Genomic DNA, 20,538 nt, shown 5'->3' on the forward strand with positions numbered 1-20,538 from the left:
CAGTAGGTCCCATCGGCTTAGGGTACCTGGAAGCTCTCCCACACACTCCCCAGGACTGGGCTTGGACTAACAGTTTTTAAAACTTGGTCTTTGTGTTGAACTAATGAGGTTTTCATGATGTGTCATGGAGAGGTTCTCTTCTGATCATGGCTATTTAGGGTCTTACGTGTTTCAGTTATCTGCTAAGTTCTTGCTCCACATTTGGACAGTTTTCTGCTATTATTTCTCTAAACAAGTTTTATGACATTTGTGTTGTTTCTTGATTTTTCACTAGCTCCAATTAATCTTAGATTCTTCTTCTTTGTGTCATCTTGCCACTGCTGAGTCCATTTATAGTCCTCTTGTTTTTTTCTTTTTTTTTTTTTAATGTATTTGGTACAGGATCTCACTATTCAGCCCTGAGTCATAGTGACCCTCCTATTTCCAGCCCTCCTCAGTGCTGGGATTACGGGCATGTGCCACCATGCCTGATCTTGGTAGCACCCAGGGGTAGGCTGGTATAGCATGTGGTGCCAGGGATTGAACCCTGGGCCTTGCACTTGCCTAACCAGGTGCTTAGTCCACTGAACTATGTCCTCAGCCCTGTCCTCTTGTTTTTGAGGTATCTCAGAGTATGTGCTCACCAACACCAACTCTGTCATTCAGTTCTGACACTCAATCTTCATTTGGTCACTTTTGTTGTCCATGTTTTCAATTGAGTTTTTAATCTCCTAGCTTTCTGTTTGGCATCTCTTCATGGACACTAATTCTTTGCTCGACTGGTCATTCATGCTTTGTATCATTTTGTTTAGCTCAGTAAACTTTATTGATATCTTCTGTAAACTCACTGATCACTTTATTGTCTATTCTCTGTTTAGTTATGTCCCCTGTGAGCTTGCTGAGCACCATATTCTTCTGTTTTCTTGTCTCCTCTTTTATCATTTTGAATAATCCTTCCATGTGGTTTTTTTATTTCCTCCCCTTCGATACCCCATGCGTCAACTTGGGAGGAGAATTGGGAAATTTTGGAGACATTTTGTTGCCTTGTCTTCTCATGTTTCTGTTGTTTTGTGTGTGTGTGTGTGTGTGTGTGTGTGTGTGTGTGTGTGTTGAGGTTTATGGGTTGATTATATTGGAAAGACTTTGTGGCCAGTCTCTTTAGTTAGTATCTGCTTTTCAGTCATATATTCTGGGTTAGCTAGCTACAAACCATTGCCTTTATCCCACGACCTAACCACGTCTGTTAATGGCCCCTGATTATGCCCTCTTAAATATTGTGCCTTCTCAGTGCAATGCTGCGCTGGACTTCCTCCCCTCTCCAGTTTGCTGTGTGGAGGGAGTCACTTTCAGAGTAAAATGCCACATTGGTTTTGCAGTTTATTATAGCCATGGGTTTCTCTTGAGGCTAGTGCTACCAGCCGTGACTGCTGTTTCTTTTCAGTAGAGAATAGATCTTCCTCCTAGGAGTTGAGGTGAGCCTTGCCAGTTGTCTTATTCCTGTCTCTGCATTGTGTTTTGTGACTAGCTTCTTTGCAGTTCCCGATGTTCTCGTCAGCCCCTCAGTTCCTGGAGATCCACCGCTCCTTCTCTTCACAAGTTGTCATCTAGGTGTTTCAAACTGAGGTCCTGGAGAACCTTCACCTTGGTGCTGATCTCTACTCGGTCAGCTTGGTCCTTTGACTTTTGAGATGAGTCTGTGCACTCCATCCTGCTGTGGTCACTCACAGAGGCTGTCGTGTGTTAGACGCTCAGAAGCTCTAATCCTTGTTATCGTCCATTTCTAAGATAGCTGTGCTCGTGAGTGTGGAGGAGTATCTTGTGATTCTGATTTGAATTTCCCTCATGATCAACGACATTCAGCGTCCAATCACATGCTCTCGTATGTCTTTTTTTTTTTTTTGAGAAATACTTATTTAAGTTCTTTATCCATTTTAATTATCTTTTTATTATTGGGTTGTTATAAATTATAGAATTCTTTATATTCTCTATATAAATAAGTCCATTATCAGATATGTGAATTTGAGGTTTTTCCCGTTTTGTGGGTTGTCTTTTCCTTTTACATGTCATTTTGAGCACCAAAGTTTTTAATTTTGATTTAATTCAATTCATCTATTTATAGTTACAGATGTATGTGTGAACATGTTTTTCCTATTTTTTATTGTGATAAAATATACATAGCAAGGGGGCCTGCTCCTTAGCTCAGCTCTTTAAGTGGCTGCTTCCCCAAAGCAGTCAGGCGCAGGTTGCTGGGGTTTGATCCCCACAACTCCAGCCAGCCAAACCTGCCCTGAAGGCATTTGGAGCAAAAAAAAAAAAATCCTTCAAAATATACATAGCAAAAGTTTCCATCTTAATAATCTTTAAATGAACAGCTCATCCATATTAAATAAGTTCATAATGGATAATCATTATCACCATCCCTATCCATCACCCTCTTTTCCTCTTACAAAAATGAATCTCTGTACCTATTAAACAGCACCTTCCTGTTCCCATCTTCTCCTCGGCCCTGGTAGTCATCATGCTGCATTCTGTCTCTATGATTTTGACCAAGTACCTGCTATATATGGATTCTTGCGGTATTTGTTTTCTTTTTTTTTTTTTTAAATTTATTTATGTGTGTGTGTGTGTGTGTGTGTGTGTGTGTGTGTGTGTCCAGCTCAGCCCACCAGGGGGCGGGGCTGGCTGGCATGTGGTGCTGGGGGATTGAACCGCAGTCCCTGTGCTTTGCTAAGCTTGTTCTAAATAGGTGCTTTAGACCACTGAGCCATCTCACCAGCCCCGGTATTTGTTTTCTTGTGACTCGATTGTTTCACTAACCACAATATTTCAAGGTTTATTTATATTGTAGCACATCAGAATGTCTTTCCTTTTAAGGCCTGAATAATATTCTAACACACACACACACACACACACACACACACACACTTTGCTTGTCTGGTCTTTCATCAGCTATATGAATTTAAATTGGACTGGACCCTTGACTTGCTTCCGCATTTTAGCTATAATGAATCACGCCGTTATGATTATCATTGTGCTGTGCCACGCTGAGAACTTACCTTCAGTTCTTTTGCATGTGTACTCAGAATTGGCTGGATCATATGGTAATTCTTTAATTTTTTTTCTAGAATCACCATGCTTTTTCCCCACAGTAGCTGTACCATTTTACATTCCCACCAACAGTGCACAAATATTTCCACATCTGGAACACCTGTTCTCATGTTCTCACCTCCCTCCCTCATCGTCCTAATGGGTATGATGTGGTTTAGTATAAGTTTTAATTTCATTTAGGTAAATGCCCAGAGGTGATTGTTGAGCTTTATGGTAAGGCCATGTTTAAATTTATATTGAACTGTTGAAACATTTTCCAAAGTGGATTTACCATCCCTGCCCCCCAGTCCTGATAGCTTTTGTTTTTCTGTGGCCTCATTATCACTAGAAATTGTTCTTTTTAAACTTTAGCCGTTCATGGTAGTGACAGTGTGCATATTGCTGTAATTCGCCATTTTCCTCATTGCTAACGATGTTGAACTTCTTTCCACATCCTTATATGCTGTCCTTATTGCTCCTTTCCAATGAGTTCCTGTCTTTTGACCACTTTACAAGTTGGATTATTTTTTCTTATTTATTTGGCTTCTGTATACATTTAAATACAAATTTCTTTATCAGATATGCTTTCATTTTCTTTTTTTGCCACTCTGTGACTTAACTTTTAAATCCAAGTCTATGTAAGAAGGGAACAGAAAAATAGCAGTAGCTTGAGTTGGGACTGCCTGACATAAAATTAGACAATGGAAAAATTCAGGCGACCTTGGGGTTTACTTAATTGTAAGTTTACCTTTTACAGATGACAAGACTGGGATCCAGAAAAGCTGAGTGACTTTTCTTTTGAGATGAACAGAATCAGTGGGCTAGCTCTATTGTGTGGGTGTTTGTTTACTCTGGATGGCCTTGTAATCCAGTTTGCTGTGAGGTTTCTAATTGTATTTTTGAGGTGTCCAGTAGAGGGCGCAGCACCTGCTTCTGTGTGTAGTCCAACAGGATTGCAGTGGAACAATATTGTTTTCTAATTATACATCAGCTAAGTAACAGGAGAGGTAGGATTTAAGGAGGGGGGAAGATGAAAAAGGAAGCTCCTTTAGGTCACTGTGGGATGGGTGAAGTAATCCTGTGGATTTAGACATTGCCACACACTAGATCTGCCAGTCACTGGCCCGTCCTTCACGTCACTGGAAGGCCCTAGCATCCCTGGTTCTCTCCAGCCTGCCAACATCCACCAGAATTTTGGGCTCCTTTTCCATGAAATACAGTTGTTGGAAAGTAAACTCCAGGCTAAGGACTACATGTCCCAGACCCTGGGCGGCCCGGGTGACTGGTTTCTGGTCAATGGGATAGAGTACAAGAGATTTCTTTAGTTCCAGGTTAAGGTCCCTAACTACTCTCCATGTCCTCTCTGCTTGCTGGCCAGCTGCATACTGATGCTTATACCATGCAGCCTTGAGGAGAACTGCCAAAGACGGTAGCAGCCTCCCTCTATCCCTACATCCACCCATCTATCCAGGTCCCCAAATGATGACATGAAACAGAGCCACCACCCCTTCCCTCATTACTACCAACTGAGCTTTACCAGAGATAGAGGCAGGAATAAACGTTAGGTGTGGTAAGCCATTGAAATTCTGCAGTTTATCTGTTTTCATAGTTAGTTACCTTAACTAATACAATCAATGATGTCTAACTTAAATTATAAACTTTAATTCTACGTAGAATAGTTGAAGCAAAGCTTGTGGGGGCTGGAGAAGGGCAGCAGCTCAGGAAATCAAAGATGCGCAGTGTTAGCTCACCAGGCAGCCAGCCTTCAGATCAGAATGGAGTACGGACGATAGCTGTTTCCTTCTCCTCCAGAACATCCCAAGAACAGAAAGGTTGAGTAGTCAAATTCTATTACTCATTAAACATTACCTCAAAATATAAGCTACCTCATGGACTTAACTTTCTTTCAAGCACCAGACTCACAGAAGCCATAATATAATCTGTTTTCTGGGGGGAAACATTAACACCTATTAAAATCTTCAGCACATAGGCAACACTTTTCCTAGGAGGTAGTCCTGTATTCATTTTGCCAACTTCCAGATGGATAAAACTAAGATTTCTTTTTGCTTATTCCAGAAATGTAATAATTTATTACATAACATTTACAACTTAAAAGAATCTTAAAATATTTTGATGAATCAAATTAGAAGAGTAGTGCTCCTGCCGTGGCTGTCGGGAGATCCCCCTTTCTTCCGCTGGCCACAGGACCACAAGATGGATTCCCCAGTCACAGGGACATGTCTCAGCTTCTCTCAGTGTTTCTGAGGCTCACAGGGGCTGCTCTGATGTTTGAAAGTGGTGCCAAAGCAACTGGCTTGCTGTATTTTAGAGCAGTATTTGAAAATACCTCCCCTAGGATGCTAGTTCCTAGGTATAATACATTATTTAGTCTGGAAAGACAGATTTACTTTGAGCGGTGGGGGCGGGGGCGTGGTGTGCGTCAGTGCTGACTGGCTCTGCCACTTACCTCCCAGGACCTGCAAATGCCAAGAATCATCCCCTGTGGTCAGTGGTGCTGGAGGAGGAAACTGGAATGTTGTACAGAAAAACACAAAGGCACCAGGTAGGAGGACCGCTGCTGGTCTAAGGTGAGTTTGGACTAATAAAGGTTGTTCTCAAACCTACTTATGCCCCATGAGAGCCAATACTTGCCTTCCCTAAACCACTTCCCCCAAATCCACTGTTCTGGGGCTATGAGAAGGTTATTTGTGGAACACACATGGGACATTAAGCTAGTTGTGGGCAATACGGAGATGAGGAAAGTTGGCTATTAATTGTCTGATGAGGGACAGTGCAGCATAAGGACACTGTTTTGTTTTTTTTTTTTTCAGAACCAGGGATTGAACTCAGGCCCTTGTGCTTGCCAGGGAAGCGCTTATTCCACTGAACCATCTCCCCGGCCCTGTTGTGTGTTTTGAACTCTCGGTCCTTGGTCCAGGTCCTGGTTCTGCTGCTCTTTATCTGGATGGCTGTGATAGGTTCCTTCTCTAGTCTTTCCAGTTTTAATAGAGTCTACTCACCGTGGCATCCAGTACAAGCCCGAGGAGTACATAAAATGTCTCATGAAAAGGCAATAAAGTAAAAGCAATTAGTAAAGCATTTATGTCCTTGCTAATGGAACTCAGAGCGAGGGATCTTGAAGTGCTCCAGTCGTTTGGGCCTTCCAATAAGGACAAGATTCTTCAGTAATTTAACACTGTCTTTGTTTGGAATACTTCTTACTATCTTTTTTTTTTTTTCTTCAAATGTGGTACATCCTAGGAGTATAAACAATGCTAAAATTGAAACTTGACTCAGTCTCATTGTAGGAGATTTCCCTTGCCTTCTGCTGGGGACACAGTGACTGGCATTTGGGAAGCTGTGAGTCGGAGAAGAACTGGAGAGGCTATAAAACCGTTCAGTCAATGGGCAGAGCAATTGGCAGCGTCGGGACTGGGGCATGGTGCTGAGATGGGGAGAAGGGATGTGGAGGAAATGGGTTAGATTAGGTGTTTCTGTCCTTCCTTACTTAGCTTCTTAGAGTCATCTCTATTATTTTTGATTATTCCATCGTTAATTCAAGATATTAGTCCTTCCCTGTCCCAGCGTTTTTACCATCAGAAGGATACATAGGGCCACCTTCTGTCTGTGGAGATTAAACACTGGCCTTTTGTTTTCATTACTAAAGCCACTCTCACTGGATTTTGGAGGTGCACCCTGCAGATGCATCCGTCCCCAAGAGGAGGCCTTGAGCGCGTGCACAGCGGCCTGTCAGGAGATGCCAGGTCTGACCCAGCCATGCTGCATGCTGGTGGTTAATGCTCAGCTGGTGCTGGAATGGGCGAGAGACTTCTAGGCAGAATCCATACAGCACCCCTACCCTGCTTGAGTGTGGGGGGCTCTGGGGTCACCTGCCGTGGGACTGCCCAAATGCCTGCATGGAGGGGCCCGGGCTGCAAAAGGAGTTGCGCTGCGAGTTCCAGACCTCAGTCTCACAGTGGCGCAGTTGTTGTCTTTGCATATTTTGCTCCAGCCAAAAACAATGCTAATCATATCTCATAGTTGCAGCTTTTCTCAGGCACTAGAAGAATGGGAGACTTTTTTTCCAAATAAAAATGAGAATTTATTTTGAGCCTTTGTGACAAGAAACGAGTGAGAAAATTTCTAAAGGCAGAAGTAACAGAAAACCATCTCAACAAAAGGCGCAGTACCACGGTCCTTTCACATGGCATTTTCACAAGCTCAGCTCTTAGGTCTGCCGAGTCTTGCCTGAGAAAGGAAAACTCTGACCTGGAGATGCTCTAGTGAACGAGCTCTTTGCTCTTCTGTCGCGGGCTCGCCCGACCACACTGCTCCCTTGATACATGCTGCGACGCCATGTCTGTCACAGTCTTTGGGCTGAGTGTGACAGGGGTTGTAAAGAACAACCGCTACCAGTTTAGTAACCACTCTTCTGATTCTATCTCACGTTCCTCCCATGAAGGATGCCGGGACAGCTGCCCTGTGCTAAACTCTCTATGGAATGTGATGGTATATTGAGGGTTTTTTGGTGTCCTTTGAACAATGCAAATACTTCTTCAGTAAGATAGTTGTTAAATTAGAATGGCAAGACTGCAAAGATAAATTTCAGTGCTTCTTGTTCCCCTTTCATAACTAAAACAATAAGCAAAACAAACCCCTTGGGTGCAAGAGTTAATACACAAAACAAGACAAAAGAAGCAGGAATTGCCTAGGTTCTGCAAGGCTTAGTAAAAAGATCAATACTTATTTACAAGTGTGCTTGGGTGGAGCTCTGGAAGTCCTGGCAGTCCTGAATGGGTAGAACCGATCAGGAGGTGCAGAGGGCCAGGCCAAGGCTTGGGTGGCTTCTGAGTTTGGTAACTAAGCAGGCAGGCTCCAGATGGTTCCTGAATCTGCCACTCACTCCCGTGCATGACCACAGGCAAAGCAAAGTTCCTCTCTGTGCTTCATGGAAAAAATGAGGATAATGATGGTAATTCCATCCTGGGCTTCTGAGTAGGGAAAGCAACCCGGTCCAGGACCTGGTCATTAAGGACTTCCGGTTGCCTTGTCCTGAAGCTGAACCTGCACTGGAATACACAAGAGACTTTGATATTTGCAATTTTGGAAAATAATCTTTTATGTTTATTTCTCTTCCCCACTTTTTCTTATTTTGGCCAGCCCATCTGTCCCTTCTCTCCTTTCTACCCCAGGTTTTTTTTTTTTTTTCATTTCTCTCTCTTGCCCTCTTCAACTGAAACTTTGATACAAGGTGCCTGGTTCCTGGGGAGCCCTGCAGGGCCTGGGCCAGCTCAGGGTCTGCGCCTTTCTCTCCAGAGGCTTCCAAGCTGAGCACGGCCACTGCCCAGGTCCAGTCCGACCTCAGTCTGTCTTCTGCTCCCTCTAGCAGGCCTCCTATGTGCTCTTCTTTCTGTACATGATAATGAAAATGTCAATAATTGAGTCTTCCACCTTAAACCTAAATTTAGTTAGTTGGCTTCTCTTGCCTGAATTCCCCGTTCTTACCCGGCCTGGCTTGTCTGATCTTCTTGCTATCGCACTTTTCAGACCCGGCCTGGCTCCTTGCTCCTCAGGCACCTTCGGCAGCTCTTTTTGGCACCTCTGCCCCTACCCTTCTCTAGCATTTCACAGCAGCAGAGGTTGAACCACTGTGCCAACTGGAACTTTAGTTGTATCATAGTATTTCCTCCTTAAAAAAAGCATCATTGATATCATTCCGAGGACAATCATACTCACAGACAAGGAAGTTACTGCAGTGGCGGCTTGCTTGCAAGGACCTCAATACCTCTGGAATCCTGAGTCCCCATCCTGAACGCTAAAACCCCACTTTCCCCCTGCTCAACTCAGAAGCTTCCCACTGACTACCCCACAGGTTCACTGTCGGAGCGCCACCTCCAGATTCCCCATTCTTCCTCAATACGTCCACCTGAGCTTGTGCTATGCTCAAATAAGTAGAAGTGAGAGAGAACATACCTGCTTGTCTGTAACGACCATATTATATTTTTGCCTGGTGAATGCCGTCACGAAGCACAGCGACACAGAGGCAGAAAGGTTAGGTTCAGTTGTGTTTTACAGGAACGACTTTTGAGTCACACTTTCTTCTAAGTGTGTATCAGACAGCCAAACATAAGGCTTTACCTTCTCAAGCTCTTAGTATTTTCTGAATTAGGGGCAGGTTTCATTTGCTGTATTGAGTTTATTCTCTGTCTCTCTCTGTCTCTGTCTCTGTCTCTGTCTCTGTCTCTGTCTCCGTGTCTCTGTCTCTGTCTCTGTCTCTCTCTCTCTCTCTCTCTCTCTCTCTCTCTCTCTCTCTCTGTCTGTCTCTCTCTGATGCTCCCGTACACTTTCTTTGTACTACAACTCTCTTTCCCCCCTGGCAGCATGAAGTATGGTCATTGCTTTTTATGGTGTCTAGTACTTTGCTCTCTACTCAGTGCATATTTTTGCCTGACTCCCATTCCAAGTCTGGGGAATCTGGATTCACAAAGTAATAGAATTTTGTTACAAAATCTGGAGTATGATTGTAATTCTACTTTTGAAGTGCCCACACCCACAGGGCTAGCAGTGATGGATGCTACTGTCAGGAACCCAGAGGCACACACACATCCATCAACCAGGAAATTACATAAACAGCTCACCCAGCAGGCCAGAGCTGAGTCATCCATTTGCTCCCCTGAGGGAAGAGCGGGTCAGGAAACCCAGGACAGCAGCAGGAAATAGACAAAGGAGGAGTTAGGAAGGGGCTGGGTTCTTGTAGGTCCTCCCTTCCTAATCTTCTGCTGAGGGGAGCAGCAGCAGGCTAACGTTTAGGGTTTGTGATCTGCGCTGTGGAACCAGGATCATGGGGAGTTGCTTGGAAATGCTTGTCCTGGGAAGTGCTGTCAGCCTTTATTCATGGTGCATGCAAATGAGACACACAGCTCTAGACACATACTTTTATCCTGATATAGGTACAGAGGATGTCTACATTTTCCTTAGGGCTGGATGTGACCTTCTTAGGCTAAGCTCATACTACGATAGTCTCTCTGGACAGTGAGTCTATGTTGATTCCAGCAGGATGGGAGGTAACAGAGGTTGGTTGCTAAGATGTCTGAAACATAAGGGTACTATTAGGGTGGAAGAGTGGAAAGCTGTCCAGCAGGCCCACTGGTAGCTTGTGAGGGCGGGGCAGTTTATCGATAGCGGCAGGCCAAAGCATTGACGTTCTTGACCACATAAAAGCCCATGGTGACTGGAGGGATGACCAATGTCCTGCCGGCCCGCAGGGGGCGGGGCTTCAGCTCTGGGAGAGTGCCATCGTCCACCATCACTAAGGGCTGCCCATTCAGCTGCACAGACCTATGGTGGGGAAAACGGGAGAGGACACATTATTTTATTTTCAGGGAGCCATCTAGACAAAACCTGGGCTGGCTTTCATCTTCCTGTCAGTCTGTGATGTCCATTCAACCATGACTCGTGATGTAGGCCATGCCTAGGAACTGACCTTGGTGCTCTGTTTAATAACTTACCAAACATCCTGATCACCCTCTGAGGTCAGGAACCATCATAATCCTCATTGTACCTTGAGTAGCTCCGTGACCTTCCCAAGGTCATATAGCTTGGAGAAACTGGAATTGAACCAGGGAATTTAGCTCCAGAGTGGATCATCAAGACTAGTGGAAAGTTACAGAAGCTATATATGCCTTGGGGTGGGGAGATAGCTAGATGGTCTAAGTGCCTGCCTGGCGAGCACTAGGACTTGGGTTTGATCCCTGGTACCACATGCGCTGGCCTGCACATGTCAGCCACTGAAACTTGGCATGGTGGTGCACGCTTATAATCCCGTCACTGGGGAGGCTAAGACAGGAGGACCACTATGAATCTGAGCTGCGTAGTGAGACCCTATACCAAATAAATAAATCGTTCTTTTCTTTATAAAGAAGTTATATCATGCCTTGTTTTGAGAAAAAAATCACAAACTACAAGTCAGCCTGACTTTTCTGTCTTAAGAGTTTTGGCCTGTGGAATGATGCTCAGGCTTTGGGTGATTTCAGAAACCTACCACTTGCTTACATCTTTCATTAATTTATCCTATAAATTAGACAATTGGCATGCTACTTATATAGGATCATTCCAAAGGAGGACAGACTTATCTAACAACTGCACTTTTTCTAATTTAAGCATGTTTCCTATTTAATATTTAACAGATGTTCCCATTTTAGCAACACAACAAAGTAGGTGATAAAGTATGCATTTGTTATCGTAACTCATCGAACCACCTTGCTTTTATTCTGTATGATATTCTGTATGATTATTTTTGATCCTGAGAAGAGAGACCATAATTGTAACATACTTAGAAGAGAGAAGCAGGCCACTTCAGGCTTGTTGGGAGGGAAATGCCAGCCACCAGTGTCCCCAGGCACAGAATTCTAACTATCCTGACAGCCTTGTGCCCAGGTGGAAGCTCACAGGTGGGTAGGGGAGGACAAAACCAAGCTACCAGCTGAAGATAAGGTCGTGGGCCACCCCCAGAAAATCAGCATTACACAGTAATGACCCTTTTTGGGCCTTGATTAACCCTCAAGGTGGAAACACTGCAGCGATACCATTCAAGCTGCAAAGAAAATAAAATATTAGTGATTGACAGAGAGGACTTTGCTTGGTGTTCTTCTGTGGTATGAATTATAGACAGGCTTAGACATAATAAGACCCATCACCACCAGAACAGCGAGTTCCCTGAGATAAGTGTGCTGTAAATTGCTCCCCATGGATGACGAGGAAGAGCTCCAGGTCTGGTCCTACATGGGTAAGTTTGGACCGGGTCCAGATCTGCCAGGCCACAGGAAGCAGCTCTCCTGTTGGAATTACTGAAGAATAAATGAATGGCCACACCCACCTCTGGCCACACTCCAGCTATGAGATATGAGAGTTGGTGTTAACCTCATCAAATATACAAAGAGTGCTTGCTTCCAAACGTACGGAAACTTTTGTTTCATGCCTGGCAAAGAGAGTCTACTCGTTGGAGTGCCAGGCAGGTTGAGGTGAAGTGTTCAGAAAGGTTTCATCCTCATAGTATATTTCCACTATTTTGCTTCAGGTGACATGAATGTCCAACAACCAGATACAAGCACAGTTAAATGTAAGTGGAATAATGCTGATTAACCTTTCAGAAACACACTCAAAATTTTATTACTTGTTTGCTTGCAAATCTTCAATGGCCTTTCATATATAGAATTAGGCACAAGGAATTAGGTAAGAACATTTTAGGTTCAAATGATCCCAGGGCACTATACCTTTGGGTTCTGGGAATTGCAAAACTAACTGTGAAAAGAACACCTTGCAAATGTCTGTACTGAGAGCAACAGGTGTTCAGGAGCAGGCCCCGTTCTGACTGTCTCATTGGTGGGAGAGTTGGGTGGAACTGTGAGCATGGCCAGTACCCCAGATCAGAATCTCTAATTCCAGGGCTAGGGCCAAACTGGGTAGATCTCTTAACCTAACTGCCTTGATACATCTGCATCTGTAATGAGGTTATATATGTGATAGTTAAAATGAATTTGAATATAAAAAATAAAAGCGATTTTTCAGGCACACGAAGCCAGGTAAGTAGGCAGTAGGGTTTCTGTTGTTTCTCTTTTCATTGTGTGTACAGACACCCATTTTGGGTTTTGTCTTTCTTTTTACTTTGTGGATCTGACTCTTTCGAGGCCTTCCGGAAACCTCCTCTCCCCTTGGCGTCCTCTCTTCCTGCTCTTCCTTGGCTCTCTCTGGGTTTTCGTCCTTCTTTTCTGGATGTTGTTTCTTGTGAAGGGAAGCTGGTCTGACAAACCTGGGAGGATGATGTGTCTCCTGCTGCTCTGCCCTCGGACCCTCTTCCCCTGGAACTCTATGCTCCTTTGGCGGTATTACCCGCGCTGCCACTTGGGTGATCATCTGCATGTTGGCGCTTCCTGAAGCTGTCCCTCTGCCCTAAATCGCTCTTCTGCACTTACAAATTTCCACATAGTGCTCCCACAGCAACTTCAAAGTCACATGGTCCAAATTAAAGTCTTCTCCTTAAGCTCTATCTATACTTCAAAAACAAAAATTTGTGGTGTCACCATTCATCTAGTCCCATAAGCCAGGAAGCTAGGAGTCCTGTGAGACTTCTAGCCCTATTCTCAAATCTGGCTTGAATAAGTCAAATCAATTCTATCTTTTAATATTTTTCAAGCCTGCATGGTTTTCTCCATTCACTGCTGTCATTGCAGTTCAGAGCTTGCCTCTTAGCTGTCTCCTGCTGACAGAGCAATCTGTCGTTGCCACAGTGCTGCTCCGTACTCAACAGTCCCCATCCCTTCCATTTCATTATGGATAAAGAGACCCGCTCCGACTCTCTCTAGACTCAAAATTTGCTGGACCCCTGCATATCATCCTAACACAGGCCACACAGCACAGGAGTGGTATGGGATGAATTGCCAGTCCTTGTGAAGGATTTCATCAGTATATACATATACAAAGAATTTTCAGGGTAGGAAAAAAAAAAAAACTTTCACATAAATGAGATAAATATTTCTCAGATGAAGATAACTAGGCCTGTACCATGGTGATGAAATTACAGAAATTCATTTGAAACTGTAGTAAATATTTCCCTAACATAAATGCCCATTAATACTATTGGGATTTAAAAGACACAAGTTCATTTAAAACTGTTATAAAGTTACTAATACATCTTTACAGGAAAAAGGGGGTATCATATACTTTTGTTTTTGTAAGAATAGAGATTTTTAAAAGGACAACTAGGCTACTGTGGGAAGGCTGTATTTGCTGTCATTCCAAAGGGGCCCTCATTCTGGAGCAGGCTGGGCTCCCTTACTTCAGTGTGACTAAATTCAGTGACCTGCGCTTTAGTTTGTGGATGGTGTCCCTCCACCCAGAAAGCAGCCAATCCTTCTGGGTCAGACGAGCTGTAGGGGTCCATGCGGAATCTGCTCAGGAGTTGCCTCTTTTAGACAAACTTCTCTGATACCTGTGTTGGTTAGGAAGCCCTGTTTTGGGAGTCCTTAGCAACCCAGACTTACCTATACTCATGGTCTTTCTCTTATTGCAAGGCATGTTATATACCTGGTTGTGAATCTTCAATGCCCAAAGCTACAGAGCAGAATTAAATATTTTGTGTGTAGGTGAGTGAACTTTTGAGACTGCATTATTTGTGGTCTTTCTAGGTTAGTTCCTCCAGCTTTAGAGAGGCCCACTGAACGTTCCTTGGGTGTCTCCACAGATTTCATTAACATACCAAATTACCCATGCTTTTGGTAGAGAGGTTAGAGAAGATCTCAGTTACTATTGGTTCTCATAGTCACTCAACTAGGTGCCTTATCCCAACCTGACATGAAGCCATTGATCATAGCTAATCCTTAAAAAATGATCTGTATGGCCCTTTCTTAGCTAAGCCAAAATGAGTTAATTTTGTGAGAAAGATTTTGAGCTCTCCCATATCCTCATTCACAAATCTCTCTTTTTAAAGATGGGCAGTGTGTTTTATCATCTCGTCTACCCTTTCTGACTATATTTTTTCAATATTTATCTTGTGACTCAATAAAATAGTATGTTAAATATAACAATATTGTTTTATATACTCTGAACAGTTTGTAGGTTTGCAATCACATTAGTGGTAGAAAAATAACATTGATTGTGGAGAACCATTTATACAAAAAGCACTACAAAAAGTAAGCCAGTTATTTTCTGACTTACTTTGACCAGTATTGGTATCCTTATACCTGTATTGCAGATGAATAAGTCAAAATATAGAGGATCTAAAAGTTGTCTGGGTCAAACAGCCCGTGTGTGGTGGGCTGAGATTTGCACTGGTGTGTTGAACTGTAGTTCTCTCTGGGCTCCGTTATTAAAAAGCTCTGAGAGATATAAAGGGCAGCATTATTATTTTTGTAACTTCACTACTGAGGTGAGGTCAGAGAGATTAAGTGGTCTAGGCAGGACCCTATAGCTAATTAAGAGGTGAGGCCAGGTCTCAAATTTAGGCCCCCGGAGCACCTTTCTAGTATTTCATGTTGTTTGCCCAAGCCCAGGCGGCACTCAGTAGGATCATATTTCTTTCTTTGAAAACCTTTCTTACCACATTTTCATCATGTGCTCAGATGGGCCTTAACTGGCTTATGACTTTTCAAACAAAATGCTAAGTTCTCCAGCCTACGTTGGACTATTTCTCTTAATTCCTTAGCTTGCCTGACCTCCAGAGGGTATTCAGATTATCCAAATATTAGGACAACTGTGTGTTATCACCATCTGTTTTTATAAAACTTGAGTTATTTTCCAATTTCCAAACTTGTTTTCTTAATTTGCCTTGTTATTTGAAATGGGATTCAGTGTGTCCATTTGGAGTCAAGAACTCTGCTCTCCAGGTCTCCGTGGGAGCCCCTGGCCTGGTCACTCTCCCTGCCTCCACTGCCTGTCTACAGTCTCTGGCCTTTGGGTATTATCAGTGTTTTCTGACAGCTGTGGGCACTTACACAAGGATTCAGCTGTTCTATAGTCCCAGGAAACGAAGTCCAGTGAGAACGTCCTGCTTGGTCTTAAAGATAATTTGCTGCTTCTGGTCTAGCCCCAGTGGGGGGGGGGGGACTGTAGGAGTTGGTGTCTGGATCAGGGTGGCATATTTGGGGGTCTCGAGTAGAGAAGAAAACTAGTTCTATCTCATCCACTAGGAGAAAGTTATTGGTCTTCGTGCGACCCTATTTCTGTCTGTGAGAGCAAAGGTGACAGACATGTGAACCCCAAGATCCTTTCGAGCGTGGTGATTTTTTGGCCAGGTTGCTCGTAATAAACAGGCAGCTTAAGATGGAGTGTAATGCTCGGTTCAGAATGATTCCATCTAAGCGATCAGTGGCTTTGGGGTGCTCTATGTCTGCAGTCCCTTTGAGGAGGATTTTATTTACTTTTTTTGGTAGTAATTATTCGTTTTTAATATTAATTTTATTGAGAAAGAAATAGCAGTGAGACAGTTTCTAAACACGTTAGCAGGACAGTTACAATAATTAATACATTGTATATTGTCTTCGTAGTAGTTATTCATAGTGTTTACTTTCACTAACTTCCTCAGCCTCCAGCCCCTCTGGCTTCCCACGCCACCACTCTCCTGTCATCCTACTCCGCAGTCCCTCCAGTCTCTCTAGTCCCAAGTTTTCCTCAGTGCAGTTCCCCCTGCTTGGGACCCTCCTTATACTCGAGCCCCTGCACCGCCACTCCCTTCTCCTTTCACTCGTCCTCCAGTGTTCCCTGTGACAGGGCTCTCTGGGCCTTAGCAGCCAGAACTGCGTCGTGGCCACTTGCCAGTCTCTCCCCTCTGAAGGACACTCTCTCCTGTCCACCAGTTCACACACCGGGGAGCCAGTAAAGAACGCAATGGGTGTAAATCCGGGTGTAGAAGAACTACAGCGTGGAAGGAAAAGGCACAGAACTAAACGTCAGAAACTGAATTTCAGATACCGGACATCACATGTGCAGGTCTGGATGGATTACCAGTCCCTTCCGCTCTGCTTCCGGCTGGTTAAATGATGGGGGGCGGGAGGAGAGGCGCAGGAGGACTAGGAATCTGCACGCGCTTGCGGCTGGCTCTCCTCGAACGCCCGCCCCCTCGAGGTTCCGGCGCGCTTTCCCGCGCGCCACCAGGGGTCACTCTTACCCTGCACAACAGCGTCCGCGGAGTACCTCGCGCGGCGGTTCCCAGGGAGCCCGAAAACTTCCTCGCACCCCCTCTGCCCTCACTCCAGTCTGAGAAAGGCCCGGAGGTGTACCCCGCCTTGGCCTCTCCGCGGAGCTCATCACAGTATCAATCAAATCGCAACCAAAACCTCACTCGGTGGGCTTGGCGGGGTCCTGCCCGGAAAGAGACGAGAGCTGAGAGCGCTGGAAGCTACGAGGAGCTGCCATGCGCTCTCACTCAGGGACCCGGCGGGGGAGCTGGCCGCTGGCCTGCCCGGGTGTTGGCGTCCAGGCAGGTCGCCGAGCGCAGCCTGGGCTTGGTGGCGCCCCCGCGGCTCCGCGCCGGGCTCTCCCGGCTGCCGCGGACCGCACCTGCTGGCGCCTTGCAGGCCCCGAGCTGCCTCCCTGAGGCCCCTCGCTGAGCTGGGAAGCCGGGACGTGCGGCTGCGCTGCCTTCTCCAGGACGGGGGCAGGTCAGAGCCCGGAGGGGGCCAAGCCAGGTTGCAGGGCAGCAGGGCTTTGCTCCCCTCTCCTGATCAGGAAGAGGCTGTGCATCTGCCGCAGCTTGGAGAGGAACTCCATTTAAAACCGCGACAAGCTATCGCCCGCACTCCGAGAGCTGCTCAGACCGCGCGGTCACGCGTATCGGGCTGGGGCAAGGTCGGGAGAACGTGACTCTCCCCGGGGCACGGCTGCGCTCAGGGGCACGGGGAAGCTTACTGTCTTTCAAGTGGGTCGTGAAGCTTTTCTTCAGCATACTTTTTGCTCTATCTGAAACTGAGCAGCATTTATCGAAAAGCCTGACCCCCTCCTCCTGTCGCACTCCTCCATGGGCCCAGATAGCCTGGCCGGAAGACAGAGGGCGCGTCATGGCAGCTCCTCGTAGCTTCGGGCGCTCTCAGCTTTACTTTGTGCGCTTAAGTCACTTTGTCTGGTAGACTTACCCGTTTCACGTCTTCATGTGACTCACTGCTTTCCTGACTGCCCAGTAGTTCAGGTACTATTTGGGGTCTACCCAGTTAACCTCTTTACAAGATCCAACAGAGGGGGTGGGCTTTCCAGTTTCCCTCTGATCTTGTTAAGAAGAGATTGTACGAGAGAAAAGCAAGCTTTCTGATCTCCTCACCCTACCTGAGATTCTTTTAGCCACTGAGACATTTTGAGGCTCATGGAATCATTTGCCCTTCCATCTGCCTTCTGATGGCTGTAGTACAATGATGAAGAGTTTTGATTTTGCTTCTGAGCCACTGTCCAGAGAAAACTCAAGGTAGGGGATTTTACACCCAAGTTATTAGGGATATAGGTTTTCCTGTGTAGAATTAGGTGTGGGGGTCATGTTTTGATCTGTCTTCCATCCAAAGTGTGAACTAGTGGTCCAAGCCACAGTGGGATTCTACCAAGTGCTTCTAATGGCTTAAAATAACGTAGCACACTTGGCAGAGAAGATGAGAGCCCAGCTAACGAACCTGGATTTATACTGATACTGTTAAGTCCCAACAGACGAGGGAATCATCTGGGGAACGTTTGGGAAGAAAATTTGATTCTGTAACCATCTCAAAGCCCCATGTTATGGGCATATCACACTCAAACCACAGAACACAATCGGAACCAGCTATAAAAACCATGGAGACTTTAGTATGTGGCTAACAGTGTCCCCTTCCCATTGCAAGGACTTGGCACCCTGATCGCTGACATTCACGGGGGTGTTTAAGTGATATTGCTCATGTCCTCACTGCTCTTTGTGTTGCAGTGTGCAATTACATCACTTAGTCCTTGTCCTGGAAGACAGAAAATACTGAAATTTACAGAAGTATGGCCAAAGCCATCATAATAAACACACCACACACACACACACACACACACACACACACACAGAGCAGAAATAGAAGGAAAATCAAATTTAGCCTGGATTCCGAAGCTCTCGGCAGTCTGGCCCCAGTGTGCAGTATCTCTGTGGCTTTTACCCCTAATCCCACGAAGCATTCTATATTGCAGTCATACATGATGACTTGCCACTCCAAGACAAAATGAGCCCTGAACTTTTGTACCTCCAAAACTTTTGTAAGCTTATCCCATAGCCTCCAAAGGCCTTCCCTGTGGCATTTTCTGGAAGTGTGCATCAGCCAGCCCCTGCTCAATGGCCCTCAGCCCTAAATTCCCAAGTCAGTAACTGTCTTCCTCCGTCCCTCATGTTCCCATCTCCTGAAAGTATCTTCATGTACTTCATTTTGTCATAAAGTCAGTGTTTCCTCTGGGGGGAGGGACCTGGTTTCCCTAGCCTTACTTCTGTGGAGCTGGAACAGGCCCTGTAAGATTAAATACATCCTTCTTACAGACAGTCTATAGGTGAGGTGAAGAGTAAGGTAAAGGGGAAGTGTGTGTGTGTGTGTGTGTGTGTGTGTGTGTGTGTGTATTACACAGATACACTTTTTATATGCAAGTGAGATAACTTATAAGTTACCCAAACTAGCTCCATTGCTCTATGATCATGGCACTGTGGATACCTCTTACAATCAGTTAAAGCAAGTAGATAAATAGCTCAGTTTAACTGGCTTTTGACAGAGTTGTTTCCTATAATGTCAGGTGCTCTGGTATATCCTACAACGTGAAAAATAAGATGTCCCATATGGTGCAGGCTGTGTTCCAGGGCCACAGAGGTCAAAGAGCAAAGTGTGAGGTGTGAAGCACGAATCATTCTTGCAAAGATAAGCAGGGAAGGGGTAGTGTGCAGAGTCCCTGCTGCTGCCTGGCACTCCAGGTCCCTTGTGTGGAATGAGGCATGCCCTCCCCTTCTGATGCCCAGCAACCAGAGAAACACTGATTCAGGCCTTGTTACAGGAATGAACAGATCCTTGAGACTTATATTTGTTAGTTACCAAACCTCAGCTTCTGGAAGGTGTAAGAAAAGTGACAAGGGCTGCCTCTCAGTCCACAAGAACTGCTTATATATTCTGCTTCCCTAACACAGTTTAGAATCAACTTTTCAGAAACATATTAATTATTGGATAGATTTATAGTTGCATTCTCTTAATGAATAGAGGGATTTGTTCTAATAGTGTTTGTAAATAGGATATCATGTCTGCATCTTGTAATTAAAGGGCTCATTTAACAACGTGTCCATTGTGTCACTTAACAGAATGGAAATCTCTGTCTGCAAAGAGGATCCCCAAGTGAAGAGGAGAGAGAATGGAAGTCTACAGGCTGGACAGACAACTTTGCAGAGTTTCCGGCTGCTGGGAGTAAGCTGGAAAGAAAATACATTCTGGAGCCCAGGAAAAATGGAAAGCTGTTAGCAAATAACAGAAAAAACCCTCGATTCCTAAACATGTTGGCTTAGGGTGTCAAGTTAATATCAAATATAAAAGCCTTTTCTAATTCTCTCATCTTCATAGTGATCTGCGCATTACTAACCTGAGGGTTATAGCAAAACAAACAATAAAACCATTGGGCAGCCAGCTCTCAGCCCCTCCTTCTGCCCCCGCAGGAACCTGCTGGGGCTCATGTATGTTCATACCTTGGCAGGATGGCTTGGGGCCTGAATGAAGAGTACAATCAGGGAAAAATCAAAGATGCAAATCATTGGGATCTTGTTCCAGCAGTTCATAGAGGGACTGTTCTTCACCCTACCCACACACTTGAATTCCTGGTGGCTTTAAGAACCACCTACTGGTGTCTGCGTCCCCACCCAGAGATTCTGGTTTAATTGGTCCTGGGTGCTGTCTGGGTATTGAGATTTTTTTTTTCCATAATTTTATTGAGAGACATATAGCAATGAGACAGTTCCAAAGCAAA

General features: G+C 45.0%; 1 protein-coding gene across 1 annotated transcript in view; it reads right to left on the reverse strand.

The window, feature by feature from the left end:
* Positions 1 to 10,038: 10,038 nt before the first annotated feature.
* The window catches only part of Hpse2 (heparanase 2 (inactive)), a 905,948-nt gene continuing 895,448 nt past the window's right edge, over positions 10,039 to 20,538 (reverse strand). The window contains exon 12 of the mRNA XM_023709036.1: positions 10,039 to 10,404. Within this exon, the coding sequence (XP_023564804.1) occupies positions 10,239 to 10,404 (166 nt within the window). The 3' untranslated portion in view covers positions 10,039 to 10,238. The remainder of the gene's footprint in view (positions 10,405 to 20,538) is intronic.

The sequence above is a fragment of the Octodon degus genome, unplaced genomic scaffold (genome assembly GCF_000260255.1).
Source record: "Octodon degus isolate 3935 unplaced genomic scaffold, OctDeg1.0 scaffold00010, whole genome shotgun sequence".
Classification (NCBI taxonomy): domain Eukaryota; kingdom Metazoa; phylum Chordata; class Mammalia; order Rodentia; family Octodontidae; genus Octodon; species Octodon degus.